This window comes from Crocodylus siamensis, chromosome 2 (assembly GCF_052110815.1).
Source record: "Crocodylus siamensis isolate JL-2025a chromosome 2, ASM5211081v1, whole genome shotgun sequence".
NCBI classification, from domain to species: Eukaryota; Metazoa; Chordata; order Crocodylia; family Crocodylidae; genus Crocodylus; species Crocodylus siamensis.
The window spans coordinates 205712894-205727098 of NC_143396.1; the positions used below are offsets into that span (position 1 = coordinate 205712894).

Consider the following 14205-nt stretch of genomic DNA (forward strand, 5'->3'; position numbering starts at 1 on the left):
TTCTATTTTGATATTAAATGCCACTTTAAAAGGAAAAAGAAAAGAAGTTACCCTCAGCAGACCAAGCATGGCAATAAATATCAAGACTTTCTTAATCATAAGCCAAGGTCTAGCACAAACGCACTGTACTCCATGGCAATTCTGTTTATTGTCTCTATTTCTCCATCTGTAGAGTTGGACAATTTTTAACCACCAATTCAGGGATGCATCCTGAAGATTGATTTTATTTGAACAATACTTCAAACATGTATAGTAGAATTGAGTAGTGTTTTTATTAGCACTATTTAAACTTTCAACTCTCTACTATAATAGTTCACCTGAGTTTTGGTTCATCTTTACTGATAACAAATTTGCTCATTTTGAAATTCAAGATCAATCTCATTTTATGATGGAATTGCTACAGCTTAGTGTATTCAGACAAGGCACAAGTGAAGAGCATCCAATGGAAAGTGTTGATTGCAAGTTCTTTGGAATTGTTTTCTATTAAATTAAACACAATGGTAATACTTCAGTAACAACAAAATGTAGTCATGGGCTGGATCAAGATCAATGTAAGCATACTTTGGAGGTACATTCCAGAAAACTATATAATAAACTAATAATAATTTAAATATACATACTATTGTCATGTGCAAGATTGCAATATTTAACCAAAAGAAGACCACTCCAATGTCAGCTACTATAACATTATATTTCCACAGAAAAAAAGAAAAATCCATACTTGTAGAAATATGAACATTTTTCTAATAAAAACAAGTAATGGTTATATAGTATAAAAATACAACACACACATTTTCTGGTTCCTACACGCATTAAAATGGAAATTATGTAAAGTATAGCTTCAAGAACTCATTCTATAGCCACTTTCAACTTTTAACAGTTATTTTGATATAAATTCAACAGTAACAAAACAAAACACACAGTCAATGCTGTATTAAAAAAAAATCTTGCTTTAAATAGTACATACCTATTTTTACAGAAATTGGATTCTCAAGAAGAAAAACAGTTTGTTTCCAGTGTGTTTTGGTACTCCTGGGACCAGTCGAAAACAAGACCTGCATTGACAGAGTTCAAAATCCTCTGATGAAGTACATTTTTAATATCACGCTACATAAATCTATTACATAAAACACGCACTTTAAATGCTTGCAACAGCAAAATAGCCCAGTTTTCAAACACCTTGGGGCAACAAAATGAAAAATATACATCTTATATAATTAATTTTGAATGTACAACCTCAAGTACTTACCCTGTTGTGACAGTTCTTCTCAAAAAATATATCGAAGTAACCTGCAACTGCCTATAATAAAAGGAAAATACAAACCATGAACAAAGAACAAGTACAACAACAGTGACAATCATTCTGGACATAGTCTATCGTAAAATGATAGACCTTTTAGTCTTTTATGTTAAAAAAAAAAGAGAGTAACTTTCCCTTTTCCATTTCTCTAGAGAAGTATTGAAACTAATAGATGAAATTCCAACAAGTAAGTATCAGAGGAGGAATAAAAAGCATGGGGTTGAGACAATTCTTGAATTCATTTCTAGATTTATATTTCTACTGCTTCCTTAGAGCTGTATTTAATTAATTTTGGTTTATCTATTCAGTTGATGCTTTAAAAAAAAATACATATAACCACTTAATGGTATTAATGACATGCTCTTTTTTTGTAGGACCCCATTTAAAAGCAAAAAACTCTTCACTCTTCTACACTAGTGGTTTTCAACCTTTTTGGACTCAAGGCACCCTCCCCCACCAAACTTTTGCGTAACTGAGTTGCACTCAATTTAAAAACTAATTTATATACAAGTGGTTACCACCTTGCAGAGATACTGAGCAGCAAAGGTGTGGAATTGTCCGGGCAGAGACCAGCGTGAACCTGGGCTCATCTGATTACTGTATTTACTCAACTAGAAGATGACCCTGACTACAAGATGATCCCCATTAATTAGATTTTATATATAGAAAATTTATAAACCTGTTATAATTTTCAACGTATAGAATCTAATTATTGGAGGTTTGCCTTGAATGTGTCCCCTTCCCACTGCTACAGCAGGAAAAATAAGTCTTGCAGGAGTCAGGTAGCCCCCCTTATCCTCTGCCTCTCCCTAACTTCTTCCCCTTGAAACTCTTTCTACTTCTTACTGTCAGATCCCACTCTCACTGAGGACATGGAAGCAAGGAGAAAATTTGAAAACAGTGACCTTGAAATGAAACATGGCTGTAGCAATTTGCATCTAGTACCCATGAGCTTAGTTCATGCAGAATAGATGCATGCTACCTTTTTTGAAACTCTTGCAAGTTTAACACATACTTTTGAGCAACATTTTTATATCCACTTATATAGAGTACAAACTATGCATGATATTAGTTCAAAGCAAAAAGGCTCATGTTTTACCACTGTGCTGGGCCCCATCAGAGTCAATAGCATTTCAAGCCATGGTAACTCCGTAGCTCAGCATGCGTGTGTACTTCAAATACCTGCCACAAAGGATCCCTGTGCTAATTAGTACCCCGACTCATGACTGGAGCTGGGTGTTCTTGTCATGAGTCCTGGGATCCTCCAGACGTGTATGTGGATAAGGCACAGGGCACCCTGGTCTGGCACTACCTCATGAAGGGCAGGGCCCCACTAATCATATATAACAAGGTGAGAGAAGGGACAACCAAGGGATTCTTGGTGAACTGTTTGGGGTCCTGCTTGGTGATGTTTTCCGGACATTTAAGGCTGGTGAAGAAACAGGAATCACTGGAAATGGGAAAGAAAGGTACCACTCAGATTTGGGAGTGAAGAGGAAATTACACCACATTGTGGGTCACCACGATTTGAAAATGAGTTGGCACCGAGGGGGACTGCATACAATGGGCACTACTACATGTTTTATTTGGGTGGGCTGCACTAACCTATCTATGGGGTCGGCTCCCATCAGCCCAACATGGGCCATGTGTTTTATAGACATGCTCAGTGTTGGCTTCATTTAATGACCTTCATAGTTGGTTTCCATTGCTGAGTATGTGCTACTTTTGGCAGCAGTTCAATAACAAGCAATATATTTAATGACATTTCCTTATACACATTTATAAGACAAGGGGCTTGCTTCCCCCCACCCCTCCCCGGTCTTAAAAATTCGAGTCAATATAGCAATTTATCTGGTCATCTTCTCATACCTCACAGCACCCTTCAAAGTATTTGAAGATACCCTGGTTTCATAGTTGGTAGGGTCAGAAAGGACCTAAGCAGGTCATCAAGTCCGACCCCCTGCCGTGGCAGGAAAGAGTACTGGGATCAAATGACCCCGGCAAGGTGTTCATCCAGCCTCCTCTTAAAGACCCCCAGGGTAGGAGCCTGCACCACTTCTCTTGGAAGTTGGTTCCAGACCCTAGCCGCCCTGACTGTGAAGTAGCGCCTCCTGATATCTAACCTAAACCTACCCTCTGCCAGCCTGTGACCGTTATTCCTGGTCACTCCTGGTAGTGCTCGGGGGAACAGTGACTTCCCCAATGCCTCCTGATCCCCCCCCGACTAGTTTATAACAGGTCACAAGATCCTCCCTCAGCCTTCTCTTGTGGAGGCTGAACAGGTTCAGGTCCCGTAGCCTCTCAGTGACCTGGTCATAGAAGGCTACAAGGTTGGTCTGACAGGACCTGCCTCTAATGAACCCATGTTGGTTACCCCTAAGCATAGTCTCCCCTGCTGACCCCTCGTGGATGTGCACCAGAATAATTTTCTCAAACAGCCTGCCCACGATTGAGGTAAGACTAATGGACCTATAGTTTCCCAGGTCCTCCTTCCTCCTTTTTTTGAAAGTGGGAACCACACTGGCCCTTTTCTAGTCCTCTGGCACATCACCAGAGCATCACGAGTGCTCGTAAAGCTGTGCCAGAGGTCTCGCAATAACCTCTGCTAGTTCCCTTAGCACTCTGGGGTGGAGATTGTGTGGTTAAGAATCACTCCTCTATACTGCAGCTTTTAGTCATGACTTCCCTTTAAAGAAAAGAAAAGAAAATGGAAAAACTAATGCAACTTTAAAACAGTAATTCTTTCAGGTGCATCCTCACTGATGGGTTAATTCAGCCAGCCCTCTTTGGTAGTTATCATGATTGGCACCTTTAGTGCTCATGAACACAGAAAATGAGAGGTAGTACATTAAAAGTCTGCCTGGTGCCAAACCTCTACTCAAGAAGCTCCCTGTATATAAATGGTAAGGCATAGTCAGGAGATATATATTTCACTACCCTTAGGCTAAGGAAAGGGAGTCTCAAGACTCCCCACTAGTGATTTCAGAAATCAGCAGTATATAAGCAAGGGAACCATGGCTGCTCCCTGCTACCTAATATTTCCAAGTGCCCTTCTCAAACCCCATCAAACATAAGAGCCTAGTCTCACCACATATGTTAATCCCCTAACTCAAGAGAAAGTAGAAATTGACTTCAAGTCAGTTTAACGCATTAGTCAAATGTCTCCTTTTAAACATAACTTTTTCAAAGCGAACAGAGTCTGATATGCCTCAGGGCTTCCAAAGGACAAGTAATAAAAATCCTCACTGCAGTGAAGTGGAGACTGCTAAAAATAGAACTGAACAACGCAATTTCATCTCTCCAAAGTCATCTCCTCATATATGTATTTGTTTTCTATTGTTTTCTATTAAAGATGCAACATAAAAATGCTTGAGAAATGTGGTCTCAAGACAGGCTATGATTTTTCTAATGCAAAATTTCAGCCTTAGAAACACAGCATATTGATCACCAGTCTGCACACCCTGTTAAAAAACTGCCACTCAACAGCTGGGGAATCCCCATACTTTGCAATACAAAAAGGGAGTCTCTCATTACCAAGGATCCTAGTTTTCTCTGTTTAAAAACTGCAAAATCTCCAATAAAAATTCCAAATTTTCTGATTAAAACCCCCCAAATCCATGTTTTTCCACTATTAAAATCAAGCACCACTCTTTATTTCTCTCTCTAGGTATCAGTCGAACACAATGTTTTATTGATATATTTACAATTTTAAAGCAGGTTGGAAACCTATCGTGCCTCATTCAGTATAATAAAAATAAATTCTAAATACCTATATGTTTTGGCGTTTGATTTTGGATTTTTTCATAGAAAATCAGAGCTCTCCTGCCCCCTTTACTCACCAGGACATGGGTCCAGCTGCTGCTATCCTGCCCCACTGCTTTGTGGCACTGAGCAACCCTGATATGCTAGTGCCCTGCCTCTGCCCTTCATTCCCAACCCACAGTCTCCTGCCCCTGCTGGTGACCCTCACTCCTGACCCATGGCCCCCCATCCCTGCCAGTGCCCCCGACTCCTGACCTGCAGGCCTCTGGCCCTGCTAATGCCCCTCATTCCTGACCCACAGCCCACCACTACCCCACCAGCCTTGCTGGTGCTCCTTGCTCCTAACCTGCAACATCCTGCCAAGGCCGGCCCCCCCCCCCCCCCCCCCGAGTCACAGGACTCCAGAGACGGGGAAGGGGGTGGGAGGTCCTTCAGGAGCAGTGGGGAACTGTATGGCAAGGCCATGGGAGACCAGTGCCCATGCTCTGATGCAGCTGGGAGATGCTGCCCAGGAAGTCACAGACGCACCTGAAGTGGGGGAGGTGCGGAAGCCCCAGCCTGGGGCAGCACCATACTCCAGCCCATGCCAAGGCTGGATTCGTTCCTTAACCCTTCTCCAGCTGCCCACAGCATGGTCCAGGCCCAGGCCATATTTGGATTAATAGCTGGGACCACAGCAGACTGCTGCAAACAATTGTCACCTCCTAAAACAAAGGCATGTGAAAAAGAAAGAAGTGTTTCACTGGTGATTTTCTGTAAAGCTTTTATTTGTAGGAAAGAGACAGAAAAAAAAGCCATCTGGAGAAAACCTAGCCATCTAGATTAAAAAAAGAAGCAATAATGAAGCTCCTCATATCTACAAACAAGCACAGAGATTATGACCTCAAAAAGTTAAACTAGTGTCTGCTTTGTGGTCTGAACAGTGGCTAAAATGGGTTCCAGGCTATGAGCAAAGAAACTATTTCCTTTTTGCTGTTTCTAGGATTTTTCTCTTTTGTAAGTAGAAAAGGCTACATATAAATCACCTATCCATAGCCAATTTCTCCTAAAGGAAAAATTAACATTCCAAATTTGACTAGTTACTCAAGTCAAAAAGTAACAGGAATAGTAATAATGGTACTTATCCATCCTGAAGCCTCTTACATAAAGCTGACATTCTATCATCAATCTAGTGAAACACCCTCCTGTTAATTATTATACACAAATTACTTTTGCTAGATTAAAAGTATGCTTAGGCTTTTCACATCTCATCTGTAGCCAAATTGACAAGGGAAAACTCCAGAAGAAAAAAAAGTTGCGTCACAAAAATGAATTCCCCCAGTCCAATTTCTAGACAGACGATAAGATTTCTAAAGGAAAATACCTCCTGCTTTGGCTCCTTTGAAAATCCCAGCCTGAGTGAATACAATGGCCGTGTGACGTGCCCTGAAGTTCCCCAATTCATGTCCTGATGGAAGACAGAGAAAAACTAGCACCCTTATAAAAGACTCCCTCTTGGGAATGCGATTTCCAAGCCAATCAGAGTGTAAAAAAACATGAACTGTTAGGCAGTCTCCTATGCTCCCTTCTCAAGGGCCAAGATGAGCCTTTACTAAGGTCTCATTCCTATACATGTAAATAATCAGCATGCATAAAGTTAAGCACATGCCTAAGAACTCGCAGGAAAGTCTTTATGCTCTTCTCTGAGATGAAGTTTAGAACGTTAAGTTTGAAAAATCCAATGGGCTTGTCATATAAGCAGTTTATTCTTTTAATTTTGTTTCAGCTTGGATGATTAATGTCAATTGTCAATACAGTTAGGTTTTTAGTACAGCAAATCTTTATGCTGAAAAATAGTAATTGCATCAGTTCCTAACAATAGCACACACAGCCAACAGAGTTTTGAATACTCTTGCACTCTGCTGAAAACTATTTTTCCCTAAAGAAGCAAAACACTCAAATTCTTCTCTTTCATGCTACACACACTTTTAATACTGTATTAAATATTAAAGTTGCATATAGCAACTATAAGATTAATGAAGGGATCCAAGCTATACAAGTCTAGTATTTATGCAATACATCATGTTTTGTCAATTTAAAAAAAAAATAAATGCTTAAGACAGTAACGAACTAAACGTTTGAGTGAAAGGAACAATTTAAATTACAAATACGTCATCATAACACAATGGCTTGCATTTTGAAAAGTGCCTACTGATTATGGATGTGCAGTCTGAGACCCTTTGACAGGTCTTGAGTTAAAGAGTGTTAAACACCCATTCCCGGCTCAGGGGTTCAAAAACCTTTGAAGGACCCATACTATTGCCACCTTTGAAAGTCTTGGCCAGTGACTGTATGAAACACTTTAAGAATATCAATTTTATCACAAAGTGAGACTCGTCTTATTGTTATGAACTAACAGAATTTTAACAAATTTTAATAAAGCATAACAGTCCAAAATAGGCTAACTTGTTAAATTTTCCAAGAGAAAATACATGATTCACGAAGCTAGTTTTCACACCATATTTCTGTCGAGGCTACAAAGCCATTGATCTAGGAAGCGTATGTAACTGCCATGAAACAAGACTCAGCTTATGACTTACAACATAACTAAATCTTCATGCTCAACACCAGTCACCTATTTTGGCAAGCAGAAATGAGGGATATCAGAGTTGCTTAACAGACCTCATAAACTGAGGTCAATGGCAAGTGGTTAGGTACTCCATATGCCACATATTTAGCTATTTCCCTACTGAAGATTCCTGCTTCATGCTCTTGTTTACCAGTGAGCCACAAACACATAGGAACATTCATAATCATGTTTTCCCCCCTTCATTGCTCATGCAATATCCTTGCACTACCCCCAACTTCTTAATGGCAATTAATAAAATGTTGATTAATAAAAGAAGCATGCATCCTGCATGAGGTCTGAATACAGCCTTAGTATAGATTGGCACAGGCATTTCTCAAAAGAATACTGTTAAGTCTTAATTTCACGCTTGAAAAATAATCTTGGTTTCTCTGATCTCAGGTTGAGTTTTAGGGCACTAGTTCACTTGACACCGAACAGATTTCATGTAAAAACTACCTATGCCCAAGTCTCTGTTCACTGAAAAGCACAAGCAACTGAACAACGGCTAGATGATAAAAGAGAAGAGCAATGGAATCATCTTTGTGCAAATTCAGCAGTGTCACTTTGACTGTTGGACTGAGAGCATCTGTGAAGAGCTTGAGTATAATGGGAAGCTACCCTACGCTGTTTTTCCGCCAGAAGACAAGCCCTAGGGGAAAACAACTTGCATCATACAGAGGTGGACATTGCTGGAAGGATGGAATCTTTTTCATTCCCACCTACCATTTAGATTAGATGTCTTAGACCAAGGAATGTCAATAGTCCCTATATGCTTGCCAGAACTGCACCACCAGACATCAAGAGTAAGCAAAATAAATCACACCTGGCAGACTGAAGATAAATGGCACCCACTACATGGCTACATTGCAGCTCCCAGTAGACTAAAATCACAGGAAAGTTTCCCCTTTCCTATGCAGCCACTAGAAGAAACACTGAATAAAAATGGGGCAATCATGACCAAGGGGGGAGTTAGGATCAATATCAAAACTACCAAACATCTTCCTAAAGGTTCAGGTTGGCCAACACAGAAAAGCTTGAATTGCCTCTGAACAAAATTAATATGCAACTGTGGCGATACTGTAATGATGCAAACACCGCATCCAATGTGGAAGACACCTTCAGATTACAAAACACCTACTGGCCTGCCCACCAATGAGGACCTTGCTAAGGCTACAGATTGAGCAATTGTATGTACTCATTTTTGGACTCAAATCTGAATATAGTGACAAGATACAAGAAGATGACAACAACAACCCACCATTCAGATTCTACAGGGATGTGTTAAGGTGACCACATGTCCCGGTTTAGCCATGACATGATTTCAGAGGCCAGTCCCGGCTGGCAGTTGACAAATATAATGGGCATCCCAGAAACTCAGGGGTTTGGCTGGGAGTCAGAGTTATGCAGAGCGCCTTGCACACTGCCTGAGAATGCAGGGGGAGGCAGTCCTGGATGAACATCCCAGATTTCCTTATGGTCAGCCTAGGATTAGTGTATCTTTATCGTTTCCACAAAGTTGCTGCCTGAAGTGCTTCTGGGAAGCAGAATTTGTGCAAAACCAACAATCATTCTTCACTGTCCATTTTCTACTCATCTTAAGTGAACAGCGATCAAAACTACTCCTGAACTATGGGAGGGGGGAGCCAAAGGAAACAGACAGTAACAGTTCTCTATACTTTTAACAATACTTCCATATAACTTTAATATCAATATGTACAATATGAAAGTGTGTTCTTCCCTCATTCGGGTCTCACACATATGGTTTGTATTTTAAATCCAATAGTAAAAACTATACTTTGGTCTTAATCTCAAAACACAGCAGGTACTGAATATCCTGCAGTCAATTTTGGTTTGTGCTTATTTTTACCTATTGTATAAGCAAGTCACAGCTGAAACTATCCACAAAACAAAAAAATGTGTAAAATGCAAATACAGTAATTAGCTTCTGAAATTATATCTGAACTTCCAAGATGGTAATATAGCAGACAAGGTTGTTTGGCCTATGTTCTTAGACCAACACAGCTACAACCTACACCCCTGTAATATATGGTAGCATGACAGATTTGCACAAATTCTATTCCAAAAATGGCAATGCCACTTGCAACCTTTCAGGTTACCTTGGCCAGTTAAGTAGGTACGTCCTCTTTCCTTCACCTTAACATTTTTTAAATATAAAATGAATAAATTTAACTAATTTTACAATTATTGCTAATATGATGACATCTTGAAAGGCTCCCATCTCTTTAAATCAGGGGAAGGTCAAGGTAAGAAAATGTTTGCAGGGAATTTTGTCAATTCTTCTTGTTAAAAGAAACTATGTTTTAGTACTACTGCAAATTTAGATTCTGATCTACCAAAAATTAAACATATGCTTTATTAAAATCAGCAATGTTAAGAATTTCACTGTATGGATAGCTGGCATGCCTGAATGCTATGTTGTTTTAGTCTTAGTGTGATTTCCTATTTCCAAACTAGGCTGAACATGTATGGTCAGTTATTTCAAAACAACTTACTATATGGGTAGGAAACTGACGAAAATAATACTATTTTTAAACAGGTCTCATCTGTCATGTACTATAACAGTTGCATACTTTTATCCTAAGTTTTTTCTACTACAAATTATTTAAAACCTAGGCTACTAGAGTATATCTTAGGTTTAAAGCACTGATCCATGCTTATAAAGCATCTACACTCATGTATTGTCTGATGATACAGCATTCTGAAGTTATGAAATAACTAACTTTGCTCATACCAGTTGAGATGCAGTTTATAGCTGTCACTTCACTTACAGACCTAGTAGGCACATACATATTAATACAAGTCTGTTTTTATGTAACCCAGCATGACAATTCAAAACTGAATTCAAAGCTGAAATGGGCCCCATACAGACTTCAACTGCTAATTCTCACCTGATTTTGTAAAGTTTTTAAACAAGTTAAAGGATTTTTTTAGATTCAACATGAAAGGTAAGCAAGGTTTTGTAAGAGTTGGGGAAAACAAATACCATTGTTGAATTTAAATGTAAAAAAAACCAACATGAGCCAGGTCCTACAGGAATCGTGGCCAACCAAAAGTGGAGCCTTCATAAAAATGTAGTATTAGATTATTTGCTCTTAGTTTATTTATTTATTTTTGAGACTTAAGCGTGAACTCTGCTTAGTTTTTCGTATTTTCAAAATACAATCATTAATATGAGAGACTTTAAAAACAAATGAAAGCCAAGTGTTTCATACCACGTAAATCAAAAATTAAGGGCTTAAACAATCTGTCACTAGACTCAATGTAGAATCAAGAATTAGCAACATGACCTCTAATTAACACCTCTCTAATAACCTAATTTTATATCTTGTACCTGTATTCCAATACAACATTCCTGCAATTTTTTTAAAGAAACAGCTCAGAAAGGCTGAAAATTAAATTATTTTGTTTTCATTTAATATTGACTCAATTCTATGCAAAATTCACTACAAATTGTGGGAATAGGGCTTCACAAATTGTGAAGGCTTAAACATCCTTCTGAAGAAGGTGCTTGATAATATAGTTGTTACTATTATGAAAATAACAGTAACAGCTATATTATGAAACACCTTGTTCAGAAGAATGTTTAAGCTTTCACCATTTGTATACTCTTCAGGTTAGAAATTAAGATTTCCCTTCACCTTTGGCAACATGTAAAGTATATAATTAAACAGAAAAAATAATGCAAGGGAAACCTCAATAGTTTATAAAAGTGAAGACACTGGTAATATAAACTTGAATCTAATATAGTAAAATGAAATGCCAAACTAGTGAAGCACTTCCCACTAAACATTTCAGATTTCTTCCGAAAAGAAAATACTAAATGGATGGGGGAAAACAAGCAAGCCAAAAAAACCCCACACCCCAAAAAGTAACCTAACACAATTTGTTATTTAAAACAAAGTATGGTCCTTTCTCCCTCTCTCTCTCTTTTTCTGGGTTAGTTTCACCATCTCCTTACTTCAGCTTTGACAGCTTATCCATAGTTCCACCGAGGACTAATCACAATGAACTTTAGCATCTCCCTGCAAGTCATTTATGTGCTGGTCTCTGAACCACAGGCACAAGGAAAATGAAAATGATGACTTTTAGAATGGTAATAAATAACTGAAGCTATAGCCTGACATGCTTTGACAGGATGTTATATGTTAGGAAATACTACAGCAAGGGAATTATTCTGCCTTTTGTTCTCAATAGATATGTTGTCAGGAAAAAAAAATATTACTGTAAAGAACTCAAATAAATTCAAGGCACCTTGAAGCTAAAGCTAAAGGTTAATCAAGTAAGGTAGCAATTAGAATGAGCTTCTATTGCTTAGACTGCAAAAGCAGCATTCCACAGCTATCAGCAAAATTTCAATATGCCTATAGGAGAGGAAGTGAAAGCTCCTTGAACTAGAAAAGGTAGGCCATTAATCTGCAAGTAAAATGGTAAATCCTATGCAAATAGTAACTAGGATAGTTTGATCAATCTCTACTTACTGAATCTATACAATGTGTAAATAACCTGAATCTATAGAATCATGTTGACCTCCAAAGAACGCAGCTTTAGAAAAGGATCTCTCTGTATGCTTCAAGCAAATATTACAAGAGCAAATGCTTATCACAAGCAGAAGCTATTTTACTTAATTGCTACAGGGAGAGTAGTAATTTTCATTCAATGTCCTTTTTTTACATACATTAAGATACTAAAAAGCTAACACATGACGTGCAGCAGTAAAATGCCTAATGCATAATTCTTTCATTTATCCAACAATCTTAAGTAACTGAAATGAAAGGAAACAAAATAAAAATATTTTGTTTTAAGCATTTTACATAATGTGCCTTTTCCGTTAAAGAAAATTAATCTCAGCTGATTCTTACACACACACACACAACTGCTTCAGACCCTATCAGAACTGGTAAAGACAACCTTACAAATTCACTTAGGAAAAAGGAAATTAAAAATTATCATCATCACTATCACCTGCAGTGAGTAATTTATCATTTTTTGCTCTTTGCTGGTATCATGTTCCAACAGCGTGTGGCTATAGCAGATACAATTAGGCAGCTGGCCACAGAAGTGGGAGTATAATGTGCTTTTGATGGAGTTTACCCAAGCATGGAGATAGAATGCTTGTAATCAATCCATGCAGCAGAGTTACTAGGTTCTTGTCACAGAAATACAGCCGCTACGCTAAAAACTATTTTTAAAAAATACCGAACCTTGAGAATTTTTATTGGCCAGTATTCTCTGCAGTTAATAGTTTAGGGCCATTGTTTAAAAACAAACAAAACAAATGTGCACAATAATACGCTATAGCAATTCAATCAAAAAGATCTTCCAATGTAAAACAAAGAAGCAATGTATTTAAGACTGGTACATGCAACACCAAGACCTAGGTTTCCAATTTGTGTCTAAACACATTCAATTTCACATGCTGAGGTTCAAATTAAGATACGCATTATAGTACCTGCACTAGGCTTTTACTGCAACTGACAACTGAATTTCCAACCACAAGGCTCACAACTTCTGCCTGAAAGTGTCCAAAAGTTTAACGTTGTTCAAAAAACAAAACTCCAAGCTATCCCTTCAACAAAAGCCACTTCCTCCATAATTAAAGTGAATTTGTTTTCTCATCCTGAAGATGATAGCATATAAATTATGTCCTCCAGTTTATCTCCTTTCTTCATCCATTTACCCACTTTTTTTTTTTTTTTTTTTTGAAATATATCCCTTGCTCTTTGACAATGTCTCCAGGGAGCAATGAACAGATACTGCTATTTTCTGCCCAAGAAATATTATTCAGGACAGAAACTAGATCTTTAACCAAATCATGGGGAAAGCTCACATAAACAAAGAAAGTTTGTCAATTGATTTCTAGTGTGGGCAGAACACCATTATATTTTATATTCCACATACAACTAACAGCCAATAGTGATAAACTTAGGATGCAATTAATGACTTTTTTCCTTAACGGCACCTATCAACTGATATTAGCCAGATGTCTCATTAAAGTCTGCAATGACAAAAATCTTAGTTCTCTAGCAGGAAAGATGCAGTTTTAAAGCCTTTTTTTAAACCAACCAAGAAACAAAAATAATTAGCTTGGCAAGGTTGAACTTAGGTCAAACCATACTGCGTATTTCCTCACAATATCAGTATCTTATGACTGCTTTGTGCTCTGAATTTAGACTTTTTGAAAGTTAGAGCGGCTAACAGAAGAGTGAATTTAATCCTAGAATGCACTAGCAGGTAATAACAGGAGATGACAGAAAGAATACAGGAACTATGTGACTGCTGATTTCAAAATTTACATTTTCAAAGTTTTGAGAATGCAGAACCATATACAACAGACACAGTTTACAGTCTTTTTATTTTGGAAAAGAACAAAGGCACTTAACTTCTGCATATTTCTTGCATTAAGCAGGAAAACACACCCAAAAAGTCTCTCTGCAACTGAACTTAATTATTAGGAAACCTGGAACAAACAAACCACACCCCTTTAAACCATCATACAGCTTTTAAGTGAATACAA

At 38.1% G+C, this 14205-nt stretch overlaps 1 protein-coding gene across 1 annotated transcript in view; it reads right to left on the bottom strand.

Annotated features, from left to right (window-relative positions):
• PRMT3 (protein arginine methyltransferase 3) overlaps positions 1-14205 on the bottom strand; it is a 119761-nt gene that overhangs the window by 17495 nt on the left and 88061 nt on the right. Inside the window, exons 13-14 of the mRNA XM_090032862.1 lie at positions 1250-1300; positions 968-1055 (exon numbers count right to left, since the gene is read on the bottom strand). Of these exons, the coding sequence (XP_089888988.1) occupies positions 968-1055; positions 1250-1300 (139 nt within the window). The remainder of the gene's footprint in view (positions 1-967; positions 1056-1249; positions 1301-14205) is intronic.